The 24,679-nt window shown below is 36.0% G+C and overlaps 1 protein-coding gene across 15 annotated transcripts in view; it reads right to left on the bottom strand.

Annotated features, from left to right (window-relative positions):
- TRDN (triadin) overlaps positions 1-24,679 on the bottom strand; it is a 231,443-nt gene that overhangs the window by 124,868 nt on the left and 81,896 nt on the right. For 14 of the 15 annotated variants that reach the window (XM_082276583.1, XM_082276584.1, XM_082276573.1 and 11 more), the window contains 2 exons: positions 21,612-21,671; positions 4,021-4,098 (listed from right to left, as the gene is read on the bottom strand). In XM_082276583.1, the coding sequence (XP_082132709.1) occupies positions 4,021-4,098; positions 21,612-21,671 (138 nt within the window). Of the gene's footprint in view, positions 1-4,016; positions 4,099-21,611; positions 21,672-24,679 lie in introns of all 15 variants that reach the window. The other variant, XM_082276586.1, reaches the window with a different exon arrangement.

The following is a 24,679-nucleotide window of genomic DNA, read 5'->3' as shown; positions in this document are numbered from 1 at the left end:
GTATAGACTAGAAATTCTTCTTGAGACAGTCAGATAGTGTACATTCTATATAGCAACATAGATGCAGTTGCCAATTTAGCCTCCGCAGGAGTTTTGGGGGAAGTTAAACATATTTCACAGCAACTCACTTTATTGTACTCTGCAAAATTTGTAATTAGAGGATTCAGTGACCTAGATAAAATACTTTTTTTCCTCATAGATCCTCTGAAGATGTTGCAGAGATTTTTTTTTTCCTCTTTTTTTTTTTCGCGTCATTTAATGTCAAAGATACCATCAAGATGGCAAGGACCAGCCAGTATACTTCAGTCAAGGAAGGGGGATATGTCAGAGCTTATCACAATTCATCAACAGATCAGAATTGTTATGGTGATGACTCTTCCATGGTAAATGCTCTCCCACTCAAAGATACAGGAACAGATTTCTAGGACAATATAACTTGGAAAATCATATTCAGATGCAAAGCTGTTCAAATGTTTTTGTGATAACAGTACTCTTCAAAGTGGTAAAAAGCCTATGCCTCTTTGAGATCATATATGACATGCATTAAGATTCCTTCCACCAGGAGAAGGATTTTGATACAGGCTTCTCACAAAGGTGCTGTGTTCTTGTAAGAAGGCAAAGACATGCTATTCTGGAACAATTAACATGAAGCTTAACTGGTAACTAGCTAAGCCTCTGATCTTAGTTTTGACACTTGTTTAACTGCAGCGTCTTCCTGAGAGTTACCCTGACATGTCAGGCAACATGGGAGGACTATTAGAAAGGAAAGACCTTTTCCTGTGAATGTGGAAATGGAGGAAGGTAAAAGCTGTGTGAGCTGAGCAAAAAAATCAAGACCTAAGAGAGAGAATCACAGAGAATCAGTATACACTGCAGAGAAGTTTTGGGATGTCAGTGAATAACAAAATACAAGAAATTCAGGGTTAAAAGAGGTGTGAAGACTACAACCAAGAAAGAAGAAGGATATTAAAGTCAAAGTTCAGATAGCCATGGAGAACTGATCTGTTCAAATTACTGGTGACAACAGTATCCTGACATGGCTGCTTCAGTGTCAGCTAATCTGAGAGCACTGCTTCCAAGTACTTGTGAAAGCTCCAGAAAAAGATAAGATAAAGAATTTAAAATTAGTTCTTTTACTTACTAGTTTACCAAACAAGGTTTCCAAGTTTGAAATACAAGTAGATGTTTTATATCAATGTCTTTGTCTTCAAAAATTCCTTTATGCTTGTTCACTGTCCTTTTCTTCTTGTTCACTGTTACAGGATCCTATATTTTGTTTTATTATTCTCTTCTGTTGGTGATCTGAAAATTCAAACTCTTCATTGAAGTTTGAAGGTAAGATCTTTGAAAAGAGCCAACCAACCATGAAATAGGAGAGGAATCATCTGTTCTTTTTCTTTCTGACCAGATGAGTACAAAGCGTTTTGCTTTTTGACAAGGAGATAGCTGAAAATTTCAACTCATACACACACTTCAATGCAATTTATTGAGTACTACTAGAATATAGTGTACAAATTGGGGCTGTCTTAAATAATCACCCCTTTTCCAAAAGATTTACACTGGAGCTGAACAAAGGAAAAATGGCAATGACAATGAAAGAAAGTCTGAGATTTAATACAAAAGAACAATATGGTTGTTTTCTAAGGCCTCAAGAATTCAGCAGAGCATAATTTCTACAGGGCACTGGATAGCATCCAGGAAAAGCATTCTATTTGAAGGTATCAAATAATCTAAAAATTTTAGAGATATGTGGAACATACACACCACTCTTTCCACCTTATCAGAAAACAAGAATGGTCCAAGATTACCTAAGGCAGCAGTGGCAAAATAGAATGATACTGAAAACATGTCAATCTAGAAAAAGAGTAAGATCCTTTCAGCCCTCACCAGCTGCATGATTATGTATATAATGTCTGAATATCACTGAGTTGCAAAGCCTAGGGTGTAAGTAAATTGGTTTCATACATTTTCTGCGTGATAAATGTTCTGTTACTTCCTACACTTCTACCATTTAAAAAAAAAGCTGGCTTCTTCTGTCAAAGGTGGAGCCAGTCTTTGATGTTATATAAAGTATATTTTTCAATTTAAAAATGCTTCTATTTGTTCTCTATGCTGACAACTTATGATACTATCTTCAACTATATTTATTAGAAGAATCTTTTGTTTCAATCTGTTCCTTCTCCTGATCAGTGATATTTAGTGATGTACCAGTCATAAAGGTACCTAAACACTAAGAAGTCACATGCAGATGTCTCTTCAGCTATTTCAAAGACTTAAATTTGTCTGCCTACTCCTCTTTTTCCCTTCTGACATTGTGCCAAATATTCTCATAAATTACTTTTTTTCTTTCCCCTATGGCTGAAATAAAGCTTCAGGGTTTAGGGTTCCTCAAGGCACTGTGGCATATTTTCTCATATATGGAAAACACAGAATAGCACAACAAAACAGCTTTTCACAGTAATGTTTTACAATTCTGCCTTCTTAATTTCCTCCAGATCTCTTGTGTGAAAGGTATTGTATCCTAGTGACTGGCCTTGAGCCTTAAAGGGAATTTAGTTATATGGTTCTGAGCAGATAATTTCCCCCCAATTTGTTTGCCAAATGGGTGTCTAATTTACATTCCCAATTACCTGAATTGCATGCATAAATGAGCTAATGAAACACACAAATGTGTAACTGGTCATAAATAGTCATTTCTATGTGCAATTGCAGTAATTGTATGCTCCTCATGATTTTGAAAATCAAGAACTAATGTTAATTTGATGCTAGTTCATCTTGTATAACAGTTATATTTAAAGATTAAGTTTATCACTCAGCAAATGTGGCAGCCTTGTTCTATTATGTCTTTTTTCCATTATGGTTAATTGACGGATAACAGAGTTTAACATTGAAGGGACTTCTTCCTGCTGATAAGCAGGGTTCAAACATTTTCCTAAAATAAGCAGGACTGCAAATCTATTTATGTACTATACTGAGTCACAATAACCACAATTTTATACTCCTTTAAACAATGCATTTAAAAAGAAAAATTCATTTGAGGTAACGAGATTTTGGGGAGAGAGATAATAAGTCACATAACTATTTTTTATCCACATGTTCTGATTCACAATAATCACATTACAGAAATATTTAATTAGTGTAACACTTTGTTTCAGTCATGTGTCCGGCCAAAACCTGGGTCTCATTTTCTGTTTTCAAATGCAGGAAATCTTGTTACTTATTCTGCTGCCACCCAATCTGTTTTTCTCTTAGACTGCAATTGCTTTCTGGATAACATAAAACTAAGAGCTCTATGAGAGAGATTAACAAGTGCCATGGTGCAACTGAAGGTCTCAAGTATCATTTGAGCACTACTACATAATTTTACAAAAAGACTCAGGTGTTTTGTATTATTAAATTGTATGATGCAAAGACCAAGAATGTATATTGCAGTAGTAGTTCTAAGTCATTGGACATAGTTAATTTTAAAATTAAAATGCTTACTTCAACCACTTTACTGTAATGATTAGAATATAAACAATATAATTCAATTTCAGGGATTATGTTTTAATCTTCTGAAGGTAAGATCTGACTTTGTATTTCTCTTTCAGCGGTTTTAACAATAGCAACAGGGTTGATAAATGCAGAGCCAGAAATTATTGCAAATAATGCACAGAAACATTACTGAATAACAATAGGTGAAAGACTAATCCAAAGTATATTAAGAGGATAATGTTGATTATGTTTATAGTTAGATAGCAAGTTATGGCTGAATGCCATTCAAAGCATTTTACAGATTAGGCCTCAATCCTGTAATCTGTTTCACTCAGGAAATCCCCCAAGCCATCTGTGAGACTACTATAAGGAATATTTGGGTCCTGTCATGCGTATGTCAGTGTGTCATTCCTGTCCCAGGCCTAGTAATGTGATCACTTTTGTAATATATATTATATTTACCAAAAAAAACCCCAAAAAATCCATTAGAACAGAGAGTCAAGTTAATGAGTAGAAGCCAATAAAGGTGATAAAACTCAAACTTGCCTTCAATAGCTGCTGGTTTCTTTCTTGGACTGTGTTCCAGAAGAAGACGAGGTGGTACGAATTCCTTATGTCCTGCACCTAAGTATACAGGTTAAGAAGCATAGAAAATGGATTCACCAACAGGCTGAGCAGTTTCACTGGGAGCCTGAGCTCCCTTCAAAATTTCTCATGTTAAAAATATTACCCTGTGCATAAAAGAAAATATCTTTCAGATACCACAAGAAGGAAATATATTTCTCAACAAATAGAGTAATTTATTTTTAAGAGTCACATTTGAAATCAATGAAGTCCAAGTAACTCAAACATATGCTGAAATGCTACAGTTCTCTTTTTCTTCCTTAGACTCAAAAGAGAAGAATAATACTCTGATAATAAGGTTACATATTCATGATGCCTCTTCTACAACAAAGTCTTATTTTCTTCTGTCAAACAAATGATCTTTAGTTGCTCCCTCAAGTCCACTTATTATGAACTCCTGGAAACACCAGTAAAAATTATGATGTTTCTCATCCTTAAGGATTATTCTTAATTAGCCAATACCAACCAGGTCATGCATTGTAAACACTGATGAGGTTCTGACTCCAGCTGCTGACTGTAACACCTCTGCTCTCTCAGTGTGTTCAACTGGGACTTTCTGTACTGTTTTAGCCTATGTGCAGATACCATGCTTTGTAAAAAAACATTTTTCATTTCATTTCTCCAAAGATTCACAAACATATTTAATGTACTCTTATGTTACTTATGCTTATTTTCTAGTTTATGACATATTTACAGTCTCCTTATTTCCTTTTAAGTTATTTCACTGACATTTAGTCTCAGTAATTATCCTGTCATTGTCATTTGGAAAGTGCAATTTTTTGTGACCTGAGAAATAAAATTAAGTAGTTATGTACACTATTGATTCAGTCCTATGCACCAGCATACATTCACTGCACCAGAGTCCACATGCAAACAGACTGTTAAATCTCAGTTCCAGCTTCACATCAGAAACTCAAAGGCATGCCTCATGCTTGGTGATAGGCTCAGAAGAGAAATTAAGATTTTGTTGGGCCTTGGAAACTGCAGCATCTTACTTACCCCTCTCATTTTGCAAAGGTGTGTATACTCATGGGGAATGCATGAGAAAAACATCATTTTGAAGATAGCAGTGGGATTTGAGTATCGTGGTCTTAATGTTATTGCATCTCATCAGCATATGTACAATTGCAGGCACGTAATTTGGAAGCATGTGGTTCAGTTCATCCAATAATTTGTATAAAATATCACACATACAGCTGCTCAAACTTGACGTGTGCCTGAGCCACTGATAAAATATTAACACGTTGATAAAACCAATGTATTGAAAGTGCTTTGCAACAAATAGTAATAATTTTACATTTTCCACATATTTCCTGTCTTGGCAATAAACCCAAGTGCATATTTACCAATCTCATCACAGAATAACTATAGCCTTAAAATGAATGTTAGGCAGACTTCAGGAATCAAGATGTTTAGCCATGATTTTCTAAACACTTTATGTGTAAAAAAAAAAAAAATCTTGAAGTTGAAAACTGAACTAATGAGCTGCTGATTACCTTTGCTGCCAGCCAGAATAGAAAAGTTAAATTCATAACTTCTGTCAACATATGGAAACTTCATAGATTGAATTTCTAGTTCAGAATGAAGCAAAAATCAACATAACAATTGATGAAGAACAGGTATTCTTCTACATTTGATCAAAGTCCTAGACTAAAGATTAGTTATTTATTTTTCCATTTCTTTTTTTTTTCTTTTTTTTTCTTTCCAAAAGGAAAAAAAAAGTGATAATTTTTATAACTTGGATTAATTGTTTTGTGTGAAAGAGGATAAAGGGCAGTGGCTCAGAATGTTGAGTAGATGAATAATGAAGAAGGATAGTCAATAACTTGGGCTACAGTGTGGCATCTACAGTATGGGGCAATGATCTAACTCCTCTAGGTCAAATTGTAGGCTGCCCCCATTATCTTCCTGTTCTTTGCTGTGGCAGCAGTTTTCTAATGATTGCACCAGTGTGCTCATAATGCCAGTATGATACCACTTATTGCTAATGACTTGTCAAGTTCTATTTTATAGCTTTACAAGTTTTAAGCAAATCATTTATTTCATGCAAATTGACCACATGATCCGATATGAGAGTGTTTTAAGCCAGAAAAGCTTAAGCTTCACAGATCAAAAACTTTCCCTTAGGCCAAAATGCTTGTTCTGAGCAGGTTCCCATGCACTCTGATAAAAGGCTTCTTTAATGTTTCCATGTCTTATTAAACGTCTCTCTATTCACTTTGATGGGAATGCAAAGGACAGTAGATGAATAAATATTTTATCCATTCTTTTGATGAAATATGTTAAAGGGGATAACCTAAGTTAAATTTCCTTTCCTTTTTCTCTCCTCTTTAAATTATAAAGCACAAGTGGTTTTCTGTAGTACAGACAACTGATAAATAGAAATGAGGAATTGGCTTCAACAGATCAGACCATTAGGATTAATGATATCTACTATCTTGAGTCTAGCAGTGGCCAGTTGGACACATATACATGATGTAAATGAGAGGAAGGCAGGATGTTTTTAATGCTCCCAGTGGACAATCAGATTAGACCATGAATCACGAGAAGTTATTATCCTGATTACCACTATTATTACTGGACATACACTTATCTCACAGCTTTGAAAGTGCTCTATAAAAAACACTGCATGTTATTTGCTTCTCATTTCAAATGTAGCCTTCATTTTTCTATTATGAGATAAACCACTAAGATTCATTTAAGGTGCTTTTTTTTAAAAAAAATATTAGTTTGGATTTCTCCAAAAGATGTAATTGCAAGCACAAGAATGTGCATGCATTTCTATGCCAATCTGTCCCTAGAGTTGATCCACAACATTTTCATGTGTAACCTGTCCATGCAGTTGTGCTATAGGTATCTCCTTCATATATATTGTAAACAGCTGACAACAAATTACATCTGATGAAAACTGAAAGAGTGAAATATTTTGGATTTAAGATCATGGGAATGCTCTCACCAGGAGAAAAAGTGTCACATTAAGACATGAGTATCTTCCTCCACTGCCTGAGAGGAAAGAAATAGGCTGCAAGGATGAGTAGAAGGTTTAGGACCCTAACTAGGTACCATGAATTCTTCATTGAAAATCAGCTACAGTCCTCAAGCTCTGGGAAACTTCTGTCATCAGTGTTTATTAAATTGCTTGAGATGTCTTGAAGAAATTAATTCTGACATGGTTTATTGATATTTTAGATTCTTTTATTGCATGATAAGGAATACAAGACAAACTTTAATTACCTTACTTTCCTCAATCTAGGAAATGTCTTTCTATATGTGTCAAAAATGTTCATGTTTGCATATTGTGCATAAATTGATTTCTTATGAGAATATCAAATTATGTGAGTTTTCTTTATTCCCTGATCTTCTGAATTCAATTTGTCTGCAGTGGCCTTAATAAAGTGTCTAAATATATCTTTGTAGACAAAAAGATAAAATACTTGTAAAATTATTTTTACTATTATTATTATTATTATTATTCAGGCATTTCAGACTGGTGAATATTCCAATTGGGTATGGAGAGAAATAATGCCATCACAGAGTGCAACATGTGGAAATACCATTTCTGTGACTGTTCATTTCCTCATATCCATATACCAGTCACTTGAACAGCAGGAATCCTACGGTACAACAGCACCAACACTTTGTTAAAGTCTCTCAGTGCAGCAAAATGTCTTCAGATAAATCTCATTCTGCTCAGATGTGACATCATTCTCTAGTGATAGTAAAAATAACTCAAATAAAGTAAGTGTCCTTTCAGAGTAATTTGTTATGAAAAGTAAATTTCAATCAAATGTTTAATGAATGTTGGAACAAGACATGGATCAGCAGAATGAGGCAAGACTGCCAAATATGCTTTTAGAGGACTGAAAACATAATGGAGTCCAGCCATTTTGCCCAGGCTTCCAGTTTTGATGGTAAGTTTCTACAAGTTAAAGGTGAGTTTCTTCCCAGCTTTCAGTCATTACTCTCCAGACATTAGGCTGTGACCGTTCTGGGGAAGGGTTTCTTTGCTTGCTACGTGTGCATGAAAAACCTTGAGCAAACTGTTTTTCATTAAGAAAGAACAGCTGAGGATCAAGGGGTGAGATTGTGTAACTGTACTGTACAATGCAAATGCTCTTTTCCTGGGATGCATTATTTAAATAAAATACTGATGCCCCATATAGGCATTCTTTCCTGAGGAACACACTGTGACGACAAGGATTTCATGCACACTGGGAAATAAATGGTGCCTGGGAACATTACTGGGCTCTGGAATTCAGACATACATATTCTGCAACATATTTTTGGATAGCCTCTGACAACTCTGACCTGTGACAAGCAGCAGTGTCGCAAAAAATTCATTAGCTCCGTTCAGGAATTGGCAGGGGCCAGTGACCACCCCCAATAGATAGCTGAGATACAGTCAGCCCATTTTGAGCTCAAAGAAGTGTACTGGATGTGGATGTCTCTATGAGAAAAAAAATCACCTTCAGAGAGAGAACAGATGAGTTGAATTTGATTTAGTAATCTAGATGTGGCCACAAGTCTTAACAGTGATAACAAAATTATGTCAGATGGGAAAAATAGTCTAAACAGGGTTTTAATGACCTATTTGGAACTGAATTTTTGACAGGGGAAGATGGAATTAATGGATAGTAAAATGAGGTTTTTATGAAAGTATATTTTAGTAGCCTACATATATTTAAGTTTTTAAATTGCTCTCAGGATGTGGCTCTTTATTAAATGGTTAATTGCCCAACATAGAGTGAAACTCTGATTTTGCATAAGGTTGATGATATTACTTAAGAAAAACCTATGCTACAATACATGCAGTGATTACCAGTAGCAATGCAATCTTTTAAATTTTAGCATTATGTCACACTGACTGTCAGCCAGTTTCTTTCACGATGCATAGGAAGAAAAGGAGAGATTACATGGATAATGCCAAATCTATGTTCCACTATATGCATGTATTTAAAATCCATTAACAATATCACAAATAATTCTGGAACTCTATATAGAGTCTAATTTATGAGTAAAACACACTATTGTGAGATATTCCCTCAACGCACAGGCAATGAAACCAGGCCTGTACAAATAACTTAACACCCTTGGGAGGCTGTACATCGACTAAGCTGAAAACAAGGACCAGTAGGTTAAAAGTGAGGGTGTAGGAAGGAAGGATGCAGAATGGTATTCTAAATGCTCTTTTGAAAGGGAGTAAGGGGAAGGATTAAATTTCTCATCTCAAGGCACCAAACAAAAAGTAGCAGCAACTTGATAGCCTTCTATTTTTAATAGAGGTTTGAGTTCACCCTTTGTATTTGATGATAGATTCCTGCATATGTTTTTACGTCGTAATAATATAATACATGCTATATATATGTGCAGGCATGAGCATACAAATATGTATTGATATTTATTTAGAATGAATCATAGAAAGGTTAGGGTTGGAAGGGACCTTGAAGATCATTCTAATTGCTGCCACGGTTTAGTGATGTTTCTGAACAGAAAATTCTTGATTTGGTAATTAAACAGGTGTGAGAACCATTGGTACAGACTCCTGGAGGTTGTGTGAAAATCAGTTGCTGTTTTTTCACTCAGACACCAAATCCAATTAAAATCACAGCTGGGAATTTGTTTGATGTATTTTTTCTTTTCCTGTGGTTTGTATCTCATACAATGCAAGTGTGCATAACAAGTGTACAAATGACGCAGGCAAAAGAGGCGTGGGTAGAGCTATAGGTGGTTTTTTTGTTTGGTTTGTTTTTTTTTTTTTTTTTAACTTAAAGTGGATGCTATGGATCCAGAAATGCATGCAAAGTATTTTAGCTGCATGGCATGACAGAGCTTGCAGTTTAATCTATTTACAAAAATATATCTGTTGAGAACTCCTTTACAAATATTTTTACCACAAAATCCTTCTTCAGTTCAATCTACATCTGTGAAAACAGATATATTTTTGTGTTCAGGAGACTGAAGTCATTAAGGAGTTAAGAGTTAAGTATTAACAGTTTTTTCATTATACATTAAGTAAGAAGTCACACAGCCTTTCCTGACATTCAAATAAAATTGAATTGAAAAAATTGAAAATTGAATTTGCTGCCTCCACTTCCTCCCATTATTTATCATGGGCAGTTAGCAGGTAAAAATAAACCTACATGTTATGTTTAGAAATATCGAAAGCTAGATCTCAAAGAATTGAGTACAAGGACAGTGAAAATTATGGGTTATTGTGTGGTAATGAGGGGTTATTATAGTTATTGCTGCATAGTGGAGTACAAAAGGACTGTAAAGGCAGATTATAAAATAGAAAGATATATTCAGTCTTTCTCTCTCTCTCCAAATAACTTTTAATAAACTGGAATCATATACAGTGACCCCTAGCATAATTAACATGAATATCAGGAGTTGGTATAGATGCTTTTTATTTCACAGTATGAAGTATCCAATTAAAACAGAAGAGAAAACACTGCAACTAAATACTTTCAGCCAACAGTTAAACAGAATGGAGGGGACTTATAAGCTTTTATGATGAAAATTAATAGACACTGACTATGCCACGTGAGCACTGCTCAGTAATTTATGTTCTTTGTTTGGTTCTTCTGTACATATCACTGTTTCAACCATCCTTAGTCCAACTACATCTAAGAAACATTCAGTGCTCAGGTCAGAAAAGCTGAAAGTGATTGCTGCAGGGATGTTAATACTTTATATTATCTTCAAGAAAGAGGGCATATGCCAGTTTTTGCAATTTAAAAGCAGCCTAAATGGATAAAAACAAATTACAGATACTATAATGTCTCACAATTACAGATATTTGTGGATAATGAATATGTTTAGTATAGAAATCACTGGAATTCAAACTGAATCCAAGTAAGTCTGCTGTCAAGCCTCAAAGTTTTTCATATCTCTGTCTTTTTGCTAGAATGAGAAAAACAAGAAATTAATGATTATGTTACCTGTCTTGTCTATACTTATGTCTCGGTTTTGGAGACAAAATCTCAGGAGGAAACACTCCGGAATGAGTGTCTCCTCTGAAGGGAAAAGGGCCTCCCCTTTTCCTCCATCAATGAGACAAATGGGTCACGAGTGGGAAAAAGAAACCAAACTGTTTATTAACACAAACAAAACAGGGTAGAACAGGGTAAAAAAAACCCCTCCAAATACAGCAAATTCCCAGACAGGGAACAGACACTCAGGCTCGGACCAGCCGGGACCACCCCACGGGCTCTCTGGACGGGCGAGGAGGGAAGGGAGGCAGTGAGGCAAGGGCAAGGAAAGGGAAAAAAAGAATAAGAAAAAACCAACAGAACCTTTTCCCAGCTAGCTGGAACACAAGGGAAACCCAAAGAGCAGCACAGCGCTCCCGGCACACTCCCTCCGAGCCCTGCCGAGCCCCCCAGAGCCCCCTTGGGCTGAGCCGCTCAGCCGCCCCCTCGGGCCCGTGGCCCCGGCCCTGCCCCCCGGGTCCATCCTAAAGGCACAGCGTCCTTGGGCATTGAGGGGATGGTTAAGGAATAAAGCGGCTTCATAACATCACCCCAGGACAACCTGACAATCACCTAAGACAGTGAATCCATAGCCATACTTCAGAAGTTAGAATTTCAATAATGCAGTCTGAAGCTAGAGGGAAAAGAACTGAGAGGTTTTATTAGATCAAATATCAGAGTAAGGCCCAAAGGTGCAGAGGTGTTGGCTCCTAGCTCCTATTTACTCACTCCCACTGAAATCACTGTGAGCTAAGTGCCATGGCTGCAATTATGAGAAACACTGGAACAAAAAACCTGTAATACTGGAGACAATGGTTTTTTTAAACCAATAATGCTTTGGGAACTTCTGATTCTTCTTTCCCTTTAGTTTTGCCAGGGAAGATCCTCTATCCTTTAAAGAGGTTATTTTTAGGACAAAGGGTCCTGGGATTCACTGTCATGAGTTCTAACCCTTGTGCTCAAAGCATCCTCCATGATTTTTGGGGAAATGACTTAACTTACCATGTCTTTCCATAGAATCTATAAATGGATCTAACAGAAATTTAAAATAAATAAAAATTGAAAGTTGTGAGCATACAGCAACTAAAAATTCCAAATCCTAAATTCTATGAAAGTGGACGCTCTAAAGGCTGAGCTTTTGTTGTGATACTAAAATTGTTTGGGTTTCTTTTGTTTGAATCATTTGGATAGGGAATATCTTCCACATTTATTCAAGAAAATTATTTCCCTCTCCATTTCTTCTTTTCCCGTTTCACTCACTCCCAAAATACTATAGCAATTGGCATTCATTTTTTTCCAGGTGCCACCACAGTTTCCTTGATTGAGTCAACAGCTGCTCCTGATAATGTCATTTGAGGTCTCATAGAAGACTTGTCATTTCAAGTCTTCATTTGAACAAAATTCTTGCTTGCACATTTGCAGTATACTTCTTGAATGTCTGTAGGCTCTCTCACTACCAGACATTTAAAAGTTAACTTTCAGACAGTTATGTCTAGATAAGTCACCCGAGGGATCCATTTATAGTCAATGGAGAGAAATTGGTACTTTCAAAGGGTGATTCATCTTTCCTATTTTAGGCATCTCTCTTAGGATGAAATTGTCCTCTGGAGGCCTCCATTTCATAGCATTGGCTATAAAGACAGCTAAAGGTTAAAGTTGGGCAATTAAATTTTGGGTATCTAAGTGAGGTGCAATGAATTGCAAACATTTTGTTTTGCGGTTCTCCATGAAGATGATGCTTCATGCCATCAAAACATTCCAGGACTAAAAAAGCCATGCATGATTTTTCACCCTGTAAATATTGTCTGGTAACAGAGTGCTCCTCAAACCCCCAACAATTATATTAGTAAATCTCACATAGAGAAAGGATTTTGTTTTAAAGCCTAACTAAAAAAAAAACTAACAAAACAAAACAACAACAACAAAAAAAAACCTCCTGAAAAACTCCAAAAAACCCAAAAAAACCCAAAACCAAATCCAAAAACCAAAAAAAACCCCCCACTGTTTAGGTATTATGTGTGTGTGCATTGAATACCTTTTGAAATCTATGTTATTTACTTTGTCAGATAATACTGGATGTATTGAAGGACAAAGTGAAACAGTAGGAAGGCAGGTGAATTGTCAGAGGGAGGAATAGAGGTCCCTGATGGAGAAAAAAATAAAGTGATCTTGACTCGTTATATATATATATAAGGTACATATCTTTTTGTCAGAGCAGATACATGCAGAAAGCAAGCTGACATCAAAAGAAAGATGCACCTGAAGAGAGAAAGGTGAAAGGAGTGGATCTGCCACAGCTTACAGTCCCAGTGGCTGTAAATAGGATGCTAAGTAGGTGGGCAAAAAACAAGAGAGCGTGTGTTGCTTAGGCCAAAGCTGAACACTCTTCTGTCTGCTGCATTTCATGTTCTCAGAGCAGAAGAGGTGAGGAATTATTGCTAAGCTGAAATGTTTCATGATGGAATGTAACTTGTCAAAGTACTTGTAGATCCTTTCCATACTCTTTTTATCTATGTGATATGGTGAACTGGTACCATTACTGTTGTTAAAAGAGAACCTCATCATTTTCCAGCAGGGACAGCATCGAATTCTATATTGGGATGAGAAGGGTAACTTCTCCTAGTTACACAATAGAGATATAGGGTTTTTCTTTTTAATGAAAAATTCAGGAGAAAACTGGAAGCCCTTCAGAACGTTTTTTCCTTCTTCATGTTGTTTCAGTGTATTCAGCATCAGGAGGTGTTTAAAGGCACATTGTATAGATGTCAGCTATTTTCCTTTTCATTAAAGTTGAGAGATATTCAATATATGGTGATCAACTTCCCTGAGAATTTTCAGAATTATATTCTAAAGGTAACAGATTCATTAGCTCACTTAAAATTTTAGAGTTATATAACGTGGGACTACAAAACTGACTGAAGGAGAAGGTTGTGGGTTATCATGTCTCATAAAAGACAAATGTTTACTTGCAACCCACTTAAGACTCCGGCTATACTAAAATGGTTGGCATTTAAGATGCTGGCCATCTTGTTTAGCTTAAGCAACTCTGTGATGGAGCCTTGACTCCAACTTACTCTGACAGCCTCCCTATATTCATTCCAAGTGGCCTCCTTCCACCTCCTGTGTATTTCCTGCTTACACTTGAGTAATGACAAGAGTTCCTTGTTCATCCATGCTAGTCTCTTGCCCTCTCTGATTTCTTGTTCATTGGGGTGCATCATTCCTGAGCCTAGAGGAAGCGATCCTTGAATATCAACCAGCTCTCTTAGACACCTCTTCCCACAGGACCTGTTGCTATGGGATTCTTCCAAGAAGATCCCTAAAGAGGCTAAAGTTAGCTGTCCTGAAGTCCATGTTTGCAATCTTACTCACTGCCCTGTTTCTCCTTGCCCAATGCTGCACTCCACAATCTCACGGTCACTGCAGACAAGATGGCCCCCAACCTCCACATCTCTAACAAGGCCTTCCCTGTTTGTCACTATGAGGTCAACCAGCACAACATTCCTTGTGGGATCCTCCACTACCTGTTTGTGCCTTGCTGTTTTACTTCTCCAGCTATCAGGGTAGTTACATTCCCCCACAAGAACCTGTGCCTGTGACTTTGAGGCTGCTTCAAGCTGCCTGCAGAATGCTTCCATTTTTAAACCTACCTGATGTAACATCAATATCTATTGTAATAATTCTATCTATTGTAATGATTCTGGAAATCAATTATGAGTCATTAAATGTAATAACTATTTTACAAAGTCACTTGTTAAACTTGGTTTTACCTTTTAAACAGGAAACAATTTGTTTACTATTAGCTGTTAAGGAGGATTTTTGGCATTTAACTTTTGCCTTTATTTTCTAAATAGCTTACTTTTCAAAACTAAAGTATTCGAGTCTTTTGATGATCCTCCATTGAAATCACCCTTCTTTTTTAAACTTGTTTACTGAACTATGTGAAATGTTTATTATACTAAATAATAGTAATAAAACATAATGCAAGTATGAGAGTAATTTCACTAATCTCTCTGTCTTCACAGCTTAAATTGGTTTGTTTCCATTAAAACCAAAGATTTAGACTAATTTACATCAGCAAAAGTTGTGACTTTCTCTTGTATCACATAATTTTGATCCTCAGAGTGCCTTGCAGTGAACTGTCAAAGAAAGACATACATTCCCTTCTGCAGAAGCAGAATAACACACATTCCCTTTGTAGCTGTTTCCAAGAGAGGGAGTAATTTGAAATTTTTTTGGCAAAGTTACAATAAAGTGCCATAAGAGTGTTGACAGATGCAGCTTCATGTGCCAGCATCTGGCTCTGATTCACAGTGGGATGATATAAACTGGGAATAATGGATAGTTGTTTTGCCTCTGTGGGATGGTGTCAGGATTGTATACCGATAACATCCCCCTTGAGAGATCAATGTCATTTCAGCATTTGACGAAAAAGACACAGTTTTTGGGGTGAGAGAGGGGGGTCATAGACAAGAATCTTGTTAAAATTAGATCAGATATCTTCTCATAGTTTCTCATAGCTGAATAGAAGTTTAAAGAAGCAATATTTAACTCCAAATGTAGATAATGTTTATTGTAAGAATTGCACAGTAATAAATTAGTTAGAAAATTTCAATAACTAAAACTTAATTTTCAGTTCCTCATACATGTATTTAAAATTACTCTTCATCAATTCTTTCCTTTCAGACTCTGAAAAGTATTCAAAACTGTTCCAGGGTATTACTAGAGAAATACTAGAGAAATATTTCTGTTGTTCAATCATCTCCATTTATGTCATCCACAGAAACAAATGGGTTGGCAAGTGTTTCCTCATGTGAACAGCTTTTTGATGGACAATTAACTGTCAACTCTGAAGAAGAATCCAGATAAATCTTTTCAAATCTTGGGCTACAATATTTCCCTCAGCAGGCAGTAAAAAAGTAAAAAGTTTAAAAAGTAAAACTGGAAAAATCTCAATGCCTCCCATTATTTTTCTTTAGTATTTCACTTAAAAAATATCTGGCTTGCTTGTTTTCTACCACTGGGGACAGGGCTACTGAGTAGCTAGCACCAGAAAGCATCTCTCCATAGGAAAAAGATTATATTCTTTAGCAATTTCTCTCAAATGTGAAAGCCTATAACTCAGTTGACAGTTTTTCATGCTGAATTTCTCCAAAGAGCAAGCTAATAATATGCTACTTTCTTATTTATTATGACTGCTTTTTTTCCTTTTTCTAATTGCGCTTCATCAAACATATCCCCAGTGAAACTACACCAAAATTGTCTCCATATAAATGTAATGTAATAAGCTGAAAAGTTGCTCCCTGCCATTGAGATATCCGCAACACATCCTAGTCTTTAATCAAGTAGGAGTGACACTTAAAAATAGTTCAAGAGCCTAAAGCGTTTTGCTATCTGAACAGCCGAGGGCAAGTATTTAGTTCCAGTACTACAGCCCACCCATGGCAAACACAGGCATTTTTACTTTCAAAATTAGATTCTATTGCTCTAGGGTTTTTTTTGCAGCAATATAGTCCCTGATCTTTCAATATTGATGTACCTTTATACCAGTATCTCCTTATTTGTTTGATATTAAATGGCAAGTATCATACTGACAGACTTGATATTCTCTTGCCGTATTGTGTAATAACAGTAATCCCTTCTCTTTGACAGAATATTTCTTGACAATGGAGAAGAGATAAGCCTTGGAAGAAAATTGTAGACATGAAGGATTTTCAGTCTACAATTTCCAGGACCAGGCAGTCTGTAAGATTCCCCATGGACACTCATCACAATTTGCCTTAATTTCTTGACTCTTCATGTTTGTCACAGTGTGGTGTTCTTTTGGGTTTTTTTTTGTTTTTTTTTCACGAGCATATGTGCAAAAGGTGAGGCTTCAATGACTTTTTAATGAGAAGGTGGGATGACTGTTTTACCCTGTAAGATACTCTCTTGAGATGTACACATGCCAGAAATCCTGGTGAACTTCTCCAAGGCAAATATTTTTTCAACAGTATAAGATAAGCAAAATTGTCTACATCATATTGGATTTGGGACCCTGACATGGAAATACACAATGAACATATAAGGGTACATTGATAAAAGGAACTGATATGGCAAAATTCCTTTGCAATCTAGCTGTATTGGAAGTGGTATAAGCTCCATAGGGCAATTGTATGAATCAGTGCTAAGGTTTTAGAAAGTCTAAGTTGTGAATAATACCACATCTGTGCTCCCACTGTCTTTGTTTCCAATTAGGCAACGGTAAAGATCATCCAGTAGTAAGTCGGGTGTACTGTGAAATGCAAGTGGTTTAACCAAAATCAGAACAGAGTAAATCTATGCATGCAAAATAAACTTCTCAGTGATTAAAAAGAAAACAAAATCAGATCATGAGTAGACAACATGCCGGTGAGAAAAAGAAAGGTGGATTTTATGACTAAATACCCAAGACATGTTTATCACTCTTAATTCAGCATGCACAACCCCATGCTGAGGTGCCATAAAGAAAGACAGACAGGCAAGAATCCAATTTCAGTAGCTGCGAAACAATAAAGGCATTTCATCAGAACAGCTCCTTGATCTGCCAGAGTAGTGGCTGGCAAGCATAGCAGGGAAAGTAGGGGAACAGTGGGGAAACAGGCTTATGACACAGGGGGAATAAAATAGAGTAGATCCAGCTAACTTAGAGAATCATGTGCTCCATGCTAAAAGAGTGACCAATTAGTGCCCCTGAAATCCATCCACATGGGTGAGGATTTCAAACTCTCTAACATAAAAAAAGTAGTTATGAAAACAAATTTAAACTTTCTACTAAAATAGAACCCTTTCTCCTACTCATAAAAAATAAAACTATGAATAAGAACATTAGAAATACTACTCAGAACAAAATACAGGAATAGCAAACAAATTATCAAATACATTGAATAAATTATATCCATGAAACTACATAAGTCAGTGACTTTCTGCATCAAAAATGCTATCTTGGACTTCAGAAATGCCAATAGAAAAATAAGGGTAGGAGTCAGAACTAATGTTCTTAATAAACAAGCTTTCCACCTTAAGTTTTAATCTTTATAAGGAAAACTTGGAAAATTAATCCTGAAAGAAATGCATATTAATTCTTCATTTACAGGCAGACAAAAGCAGTACAAGGCAATTTGGACAGAGTGATTTGTTAATACTGAGACAGTACTGCCTTGGCTGAGCAACTGTAGTCCAGGGACAAATAAGACCAGAAAATCTATGAAAGGAGGTTCAGCAGCTCCTCTGAGAAATTGTCACTTATCACAAGCATGTGACGCAGAAGGTAAAAAATATTTTTAAGGTCCATTTCTCAAGAGATAAAATCATAAAGCAATTTTTTATACTGTATGCAGTAGGCTTCAAGTGCTCTACATATAAATATGTCAGTAGAACCCAAATGGTCACTGTTGCAGTCATGATATTCATGGGAAGGACTACTGGATTAGAAAATATGAGTTTGTGACTAAAATTCCAGTATTATCTACTGTAAAGGGCTGAGAACCTCAAATACTTATCTTTCATAAAAAGTAAAATGGAAGTCTTAGAAGTTATTTGATATTGATACAATTATTGTGACTTACAGGAGAACATGCATGAAATTTGTCAGTATCAAGGACAAATACTAACCAGCGAAACAAAAAAAAAAAGCTAATGCTGCATGAAACAGCTTAGCAAAAATTCTTCCTTATATGACTTCCCTGAATTCCCTGTGTATATTTCATTCATTTTTTATAGCTAAGACTGCAGTGTCATGATGAAACTTTGAGCAAGTGAAAAACATTTCAACTTCATTTGTTAAAATCAACACAAGAGCGTCAACTGACCTCTAATGGATGGGTGTGACTGAAAAAGTGCATTAATTGATATATTTTAAAAATCATAATTTTTAATGAAAGCTAAGGAACTGAGCTTTACTTTTAATGTTAATTTTTGAACACTATAAAATGCTATATTAAGTGAGCTACTTTTCTGTAAATTCTTGCTTAAAATTTACAAAAAAATAAAACAATCTAATCTTAGGAGTAATGTAGATGATTTTTTTTTTATAATAGAAACATTGCAAAAATACTTTGAAAGAAAAAATGCTGAATGATATTACTATTATTAACATTATAAATCCATATATTTTAAGGAATCAGAAATTCATGTTTGATACCATCAGTCATAGAAAATTCCAATATGTCTATGTGAAGGAATTTTCTATGACAAAAAATGGTTTTTTTCTCCTTCACAAACGGAATATTGAGATTGATAGAAATTATTCCTTTTTTGAAAAAATTGCAGTGTCAAGGTGACTGTAATTAAATTCCTCAGCTGATTTGCACTCAGAACTCATTGTTTGTACAAAGTTCTTTACCATAAAATATATAGACAGATAAAAGGATAAAATATACCAGATTTTAAAGCTAATTGGATACTAGGGTTATTAAGGGGTGTTTTCCCCACTTTTATCTATTCAGTAAAATGAATTACAGTAATAATTCTGTTCACAAAAGGACAGTGTAAAATGTTCACTGTGCCTGAAAAAGACAGTAACAAACTAACTGAGCACTGTTTGGTTGCACTCTCCTCAATGATTTCCATAAATCAAGGCTGATCATACCTGACCTCTACCTTGCTTCTCAGAAGCACAGTCTGGATGCTTCAGCATTGCCTTTCACAGACAGTGAAAGGCAATGGGTTGACTAAAAAGACAGTGGGTTGACTAAAGCTTGGGGTTCTTTTTCTCTCCCACAAAAATGTGTCCGGCTTCAGCACAACAACCCTCTGCAGCATTTAACTTCAGGTGTCAACAAGTGACTTGCCAGGTCAAAAAGCAGTTGCTTTACAGGTGGAGCCCCAGGTGGACTTTGGGAGAAGTTAAGGGGCAGTCCTTCTCCATTTCATCAACAGTTTAGATTATTTAAGATGCTTTATGATTTATATCCTCTTTTGGGGGCCTAAACCTGTCACCCTAGTTTTTCATTCACCTGTAAGGCCATCTGATCACCCAATGTACATTTAATGTCCTTCAGCTCTTTAACCTCTGATTTCTTACCACAAGTCTGTCATAGCATACTAATATGACACAAGACAAATACTGGAAGGGAAAAGTCATGTCTTTTATCTTCTGAAATTCAAGTTGCTACAGGCTTCCCTCTCTATCTCACTGCTCCCCTTCATGGTTTTCCCAGTTTCCTTGTAGCTGGAAAGGTGAAAACCGATAAAAACCAGACCTTCTCTTCCTGCAGCATGTCTGCTTTGCCTCAGGAGAGTGTCAAACAGGCCAGGGAGCCTTTCTCACTGCGGCTTGTAAATGTTGGGAGAACTGTAAAAAAGATCTTGAAGATCTCCATGAAAGTATTTCTCATGTGATTTGTTGATGGTACAGCTGTGTAAATCCAGAAACTAGGTCATCCACATTGGTACAGGGTGTTATTTTCAAAATCAAAGCATGACTGAAGGTCTCTGGAAGGTTTGGCTAATCATTTCCCCCTTTGAGCCTAAACCAGTCCCTCTGTTTCTAAATGGCTGTCTTTAGAAGCCCTAGAGGTGATGCAGTATTTTGTTCCCTTTTAATGGAACCCACTACCTCTCCATGTCACTCTTTGAGAACAAGCCACACAAACCCTCTCCCTTAAGAATCCCAAGTTTGATCATTTTCCCTCCACAAAAATCTGTGTCCTCCATCTCCCCTTTCTTTCTCAGATAGATCCTTAGGACTTCCCAGCTCTGTCTGAACCTGGTCATGTCAAGAGAGGATGTAAGCCACAAGGCAGAGATAATAAAAACCACAACCAATTCAGAGGTGTACCAGTGGAGAGCTTGTTGAGCAAATAACTGAATAAACAAAGCTTGTCAGGCTTAGTGTGTCCTTAAATATTCTCTCCTTGACTCTTTTCATTAATATTATTGCTTTTCATTCCTAGGATTATGTCCTCTCTTCAGTATGTCTAGACTTCAGCAGGAAGAATATTTATTAAATAAGGTCAGGGTAAGCTGACTTAATGAGATGATGCTCAGTCATCATCAGTAGCTCTATCTTCCTTTTTTTCATGAGGAATTAAGTGTCTGTGTTAGATTAGCATGGAGATGTGGGAAGATAGAGGATAAAGCACAGAAGTGATGGATCAGCTAAAGTATTTTATATACTAACAACAATGGAAGTTCTATTTTTGAAGCATTTTGGAGTTAAGCCTTGATATTTGTGGGGAAAAAAAAAACCAATAAAACAAATAATAAGCTATTGACAATAAGCTCCTTCCTCTTGCATCTCAGCCAAAAGAAGCACAGAAACTTTTAGCAATTTCTACAGCCTTCCATTGACTCTTCTTTTAACATAACCTTGATTTTAATTCATGCATTGTAGACAGAAAATTAGAAGCTTTATTAAAACAGCCATTAGCTCTTATGCTTTATTAAAACTATTTGCACACTCTTTGTTGCTCTTGTGAGACCTTTCAATAATAAACCCCACACTTTTAATACATAAAGGAGCAAAAACTCTCAGGGAAACAGAAGAATATTAGAACAGAGTTCAATGATATAGGAAAGTACCTGGATAAAAATCCCCTTGCGCAAACATGTCAATCACATAGCGACAGAATGCATATTGATCTAACAGAGCAAAAAGGAAAAGAAGAGCAATGAAGAAAGTAAACTTAGAATGTCATTTGTATTTAACAGTGAAGATAAAGTTTGGCAGTGCAAAGACATCTCAGTAGCCTTTTCATAAGTAGTGTTACTTATTATATATTTGTGTTTTTTCCCTGACCTTCAAGTGATTCACATGTTCAGAAAGTGAAAATTTGTTGTCCAGATCTAATTCAAAACCACTAGCCACGGACTGCAGACCTTCCAGCGTCCCAGAGCTACCAACCCTTTTTCTGGGCTGGCTTTGCTTGACATATATCCTAACCACGTGCACAAGTACTGTGCAAACTGCTGCCTGACCACCAGTCTCATACACTTTTCCTTATCCTTGAAGATCAATTTCACAGACAGCTGATAGAAAATTTTTAAAAAAGGTTTTGTATCGTGGTATTTTGTTAAAATGGTTTTAACTGTATAATAAATATATACATTTAGTTAATGGGAATAGAAAGAGAACTCTGTACTTACACTCCTATAGCAATGAGATTTTCCACAGAATTTTATTGATTCACTACAGAATTATTTTTCAAACATTAATCTTAACAAATATATACGTATATATTAAATCTGTGTGTATATATATATATATATATTTTTTTAAAAAACTACACTATTTAGAAATTAAGCCTTCTGAATCTAAATGAAACTGACTCCAGAAGTCTTGATTATCTATTGATTTCTCCAATACATAAGCAGAGCTGGGGAGCTTAATAAAAATTTCTAACATTAAGAATGGTGAGGAAAACTTATCAGTTGTAACTGAGCACAAAAGAATTTCAGTATTGCTGGACTCTTTAGTTGGTCAGGAAAAAATAGCCCCAGTGGACTCTAAGCTTTAAAAGCTAATGTTGATGTCTAAATGCCAGCTCTGGTTAGCTAAGTCAGTTCTCAATTGTCCTTGAGTGAAACATATTCATCCACCTGTCTGAGATCCTTCTAGCACAGCTCCTACAATGCAGAAGTTACATCTCTTCCTCTCTCCACCTCCTCTGGCATCTCTGTCCTACTCATTTACAAAGCCACTTGCTTTCCCCATTGCCAACTCCAAAATAAAATTATACTGGCTTTGGAATAATTGACGTTTTTAAAATGGCATTGCTGTTACATTTAAATGCAACATGTTATTCCCAAGTATGTAACACTCATTATATCATTTTCTTCCATACACAGTTCACAGCTGCATCAGTATCAGTCGATGCTGAGGCATTTCTGTGACTGCTGTTCTGTTATGTTGACTGCTACAGCAGTCCTTGGATGGACAACTGCAGCTTTCAAGTCATTATTTCCTATGCAGATGTAGAAATTAGGAAAAGGTTTACCAGCTCAACAAATATCCAAATACATTTTCTAGTTGATAGAAGCCTAGGCAGCTATTTTGTGTCAATGTGATGGCAAGGGTAATACTAGTCAGTATTGTAGAGCTTGGGGCAAAACTTTCAGCATGCACACAGGGCTGTGCTTGTAAACATTGCTGTTAAAACCTCTAATGAATATTCATAATAGTTTTTACTTTCATGTCTAAGAATTCAAATTTATCACTCTGGCTGACTCCAGCTTTGCATTCCATCCTTAAGGCTACAAAATCTGCCCTAAGTCTATATGATAATTCTAAAAAAAAAATGTAACAGTGTGTGTGTGAGAAAACATGTAGAGATCTGTACTCTTAAGCCCACCTAAAGCTACTGAAGCCAGCAGAGTGTTTGCAGTGACTTCGAAACAGTTGCAATAGGGTCTTAGTGAGTATTAATAAATAAAATTGAGCAACACCAATTGTTTAGCCCAGAAAGCAAGTTTCAGGGCACAGGTCTTGCCCAAAAAGCTGTTTTTCTGAGTTCTCTTTTGCCAAAACAAGCTGCCTCCATCCTTGCTGCCTGTTGGGAAAATTCCCTGGACCACTTGGGGCATTGTGCAGAAGACTGCAGGAGGATATGGGACAAAACTATGGCAGGAGAAGATACACTGTATGGACAATGCCAAGACAGAGCACAAGCCTGTGCTGGTTCTCTTTGAGTTATGATATAGACATAGCCTGAGGCCCTAGAATCACACCATTTCACTGATATTAAAATTTCTTTAACTGATTCTTAAAATTCTTTAAACATAGTAGTATAGACCAGAAATAAAAGAGACTGGGTTGTTGATTTTTTCTTTTTCTGTTGTTGTGGGGGTTTGTTGTGGGTTTATTTTATTTTGCTTTGTGGAAATGCAATTTGAATAAACTTTTGAAAAACACCTTGATCTTGATTGTCTCTGAGAAAGAAGATTTTGTATTAATTTTCTCCTCATAGTGTTTAGAAATTCAACCCAAAAAACTGGGATATATAAAACAAATTGAAGGCAGAATGTGAATCTCTGAATAACAAAAATATCATTTCTATATAACATAGCAAGGTGCACTATATCATCCAATTTAAGTTCATAGGAATGCTACCAATCAGTAAAGATTGAAATCTAAGGAATTTTAAATGAATATGATTTTTCAAGTACCTCTTCATGGCTAAAAATCCATTTTAATTTAAACTCTCTTATTGAAAGGAGAATTTCACATTTTAGTTTTCACCTATAACTCTGTAACAGAGGCACAAATATTCATATAAGTACAATAAATCATGTCAAAGTTTGGGACAGATTCTTAATGGTAAAAATACTCATAGATGTTTCTGTTGTTTGGCTTCATGTGATTTACCCAGGGACATGACCTATCCTTTTTAATTTTAATTTCAGTACTAAATGATGAAACAGCAGAGAAATCACAACAACTCCTCTGTCATCATTGCTATATTTTTTACATTGTTTCAGATAAGCTGGCAGAACTACTCCCTTGAGCAAGTAAAAGTAAAGACTGAAGGATCAGGAAATCTCTGCAAAACTGCATTGAAATTATGTTCACTTTGGGTCACAATGGGACTGAAATATAAGTGAATTTTTTAGGCTGGTAGCAGTGGCTTATGGTGGAAAAAGGAAGCACAACA

This window comes from Coloeus monedula, assembly GCF_965178545.1.
Source record: "Coloeus monedula genome assembly, chromosome: 2".
Lineage (NCBI taxonomy): Eukaryota > Metazoa > Chordata > Aves > Passeriformes > Corvidae > Coloeus > Coloeus monedula.
This window is presented reverse-complemented; position numbering and strand designations above follow the sequence as displayed.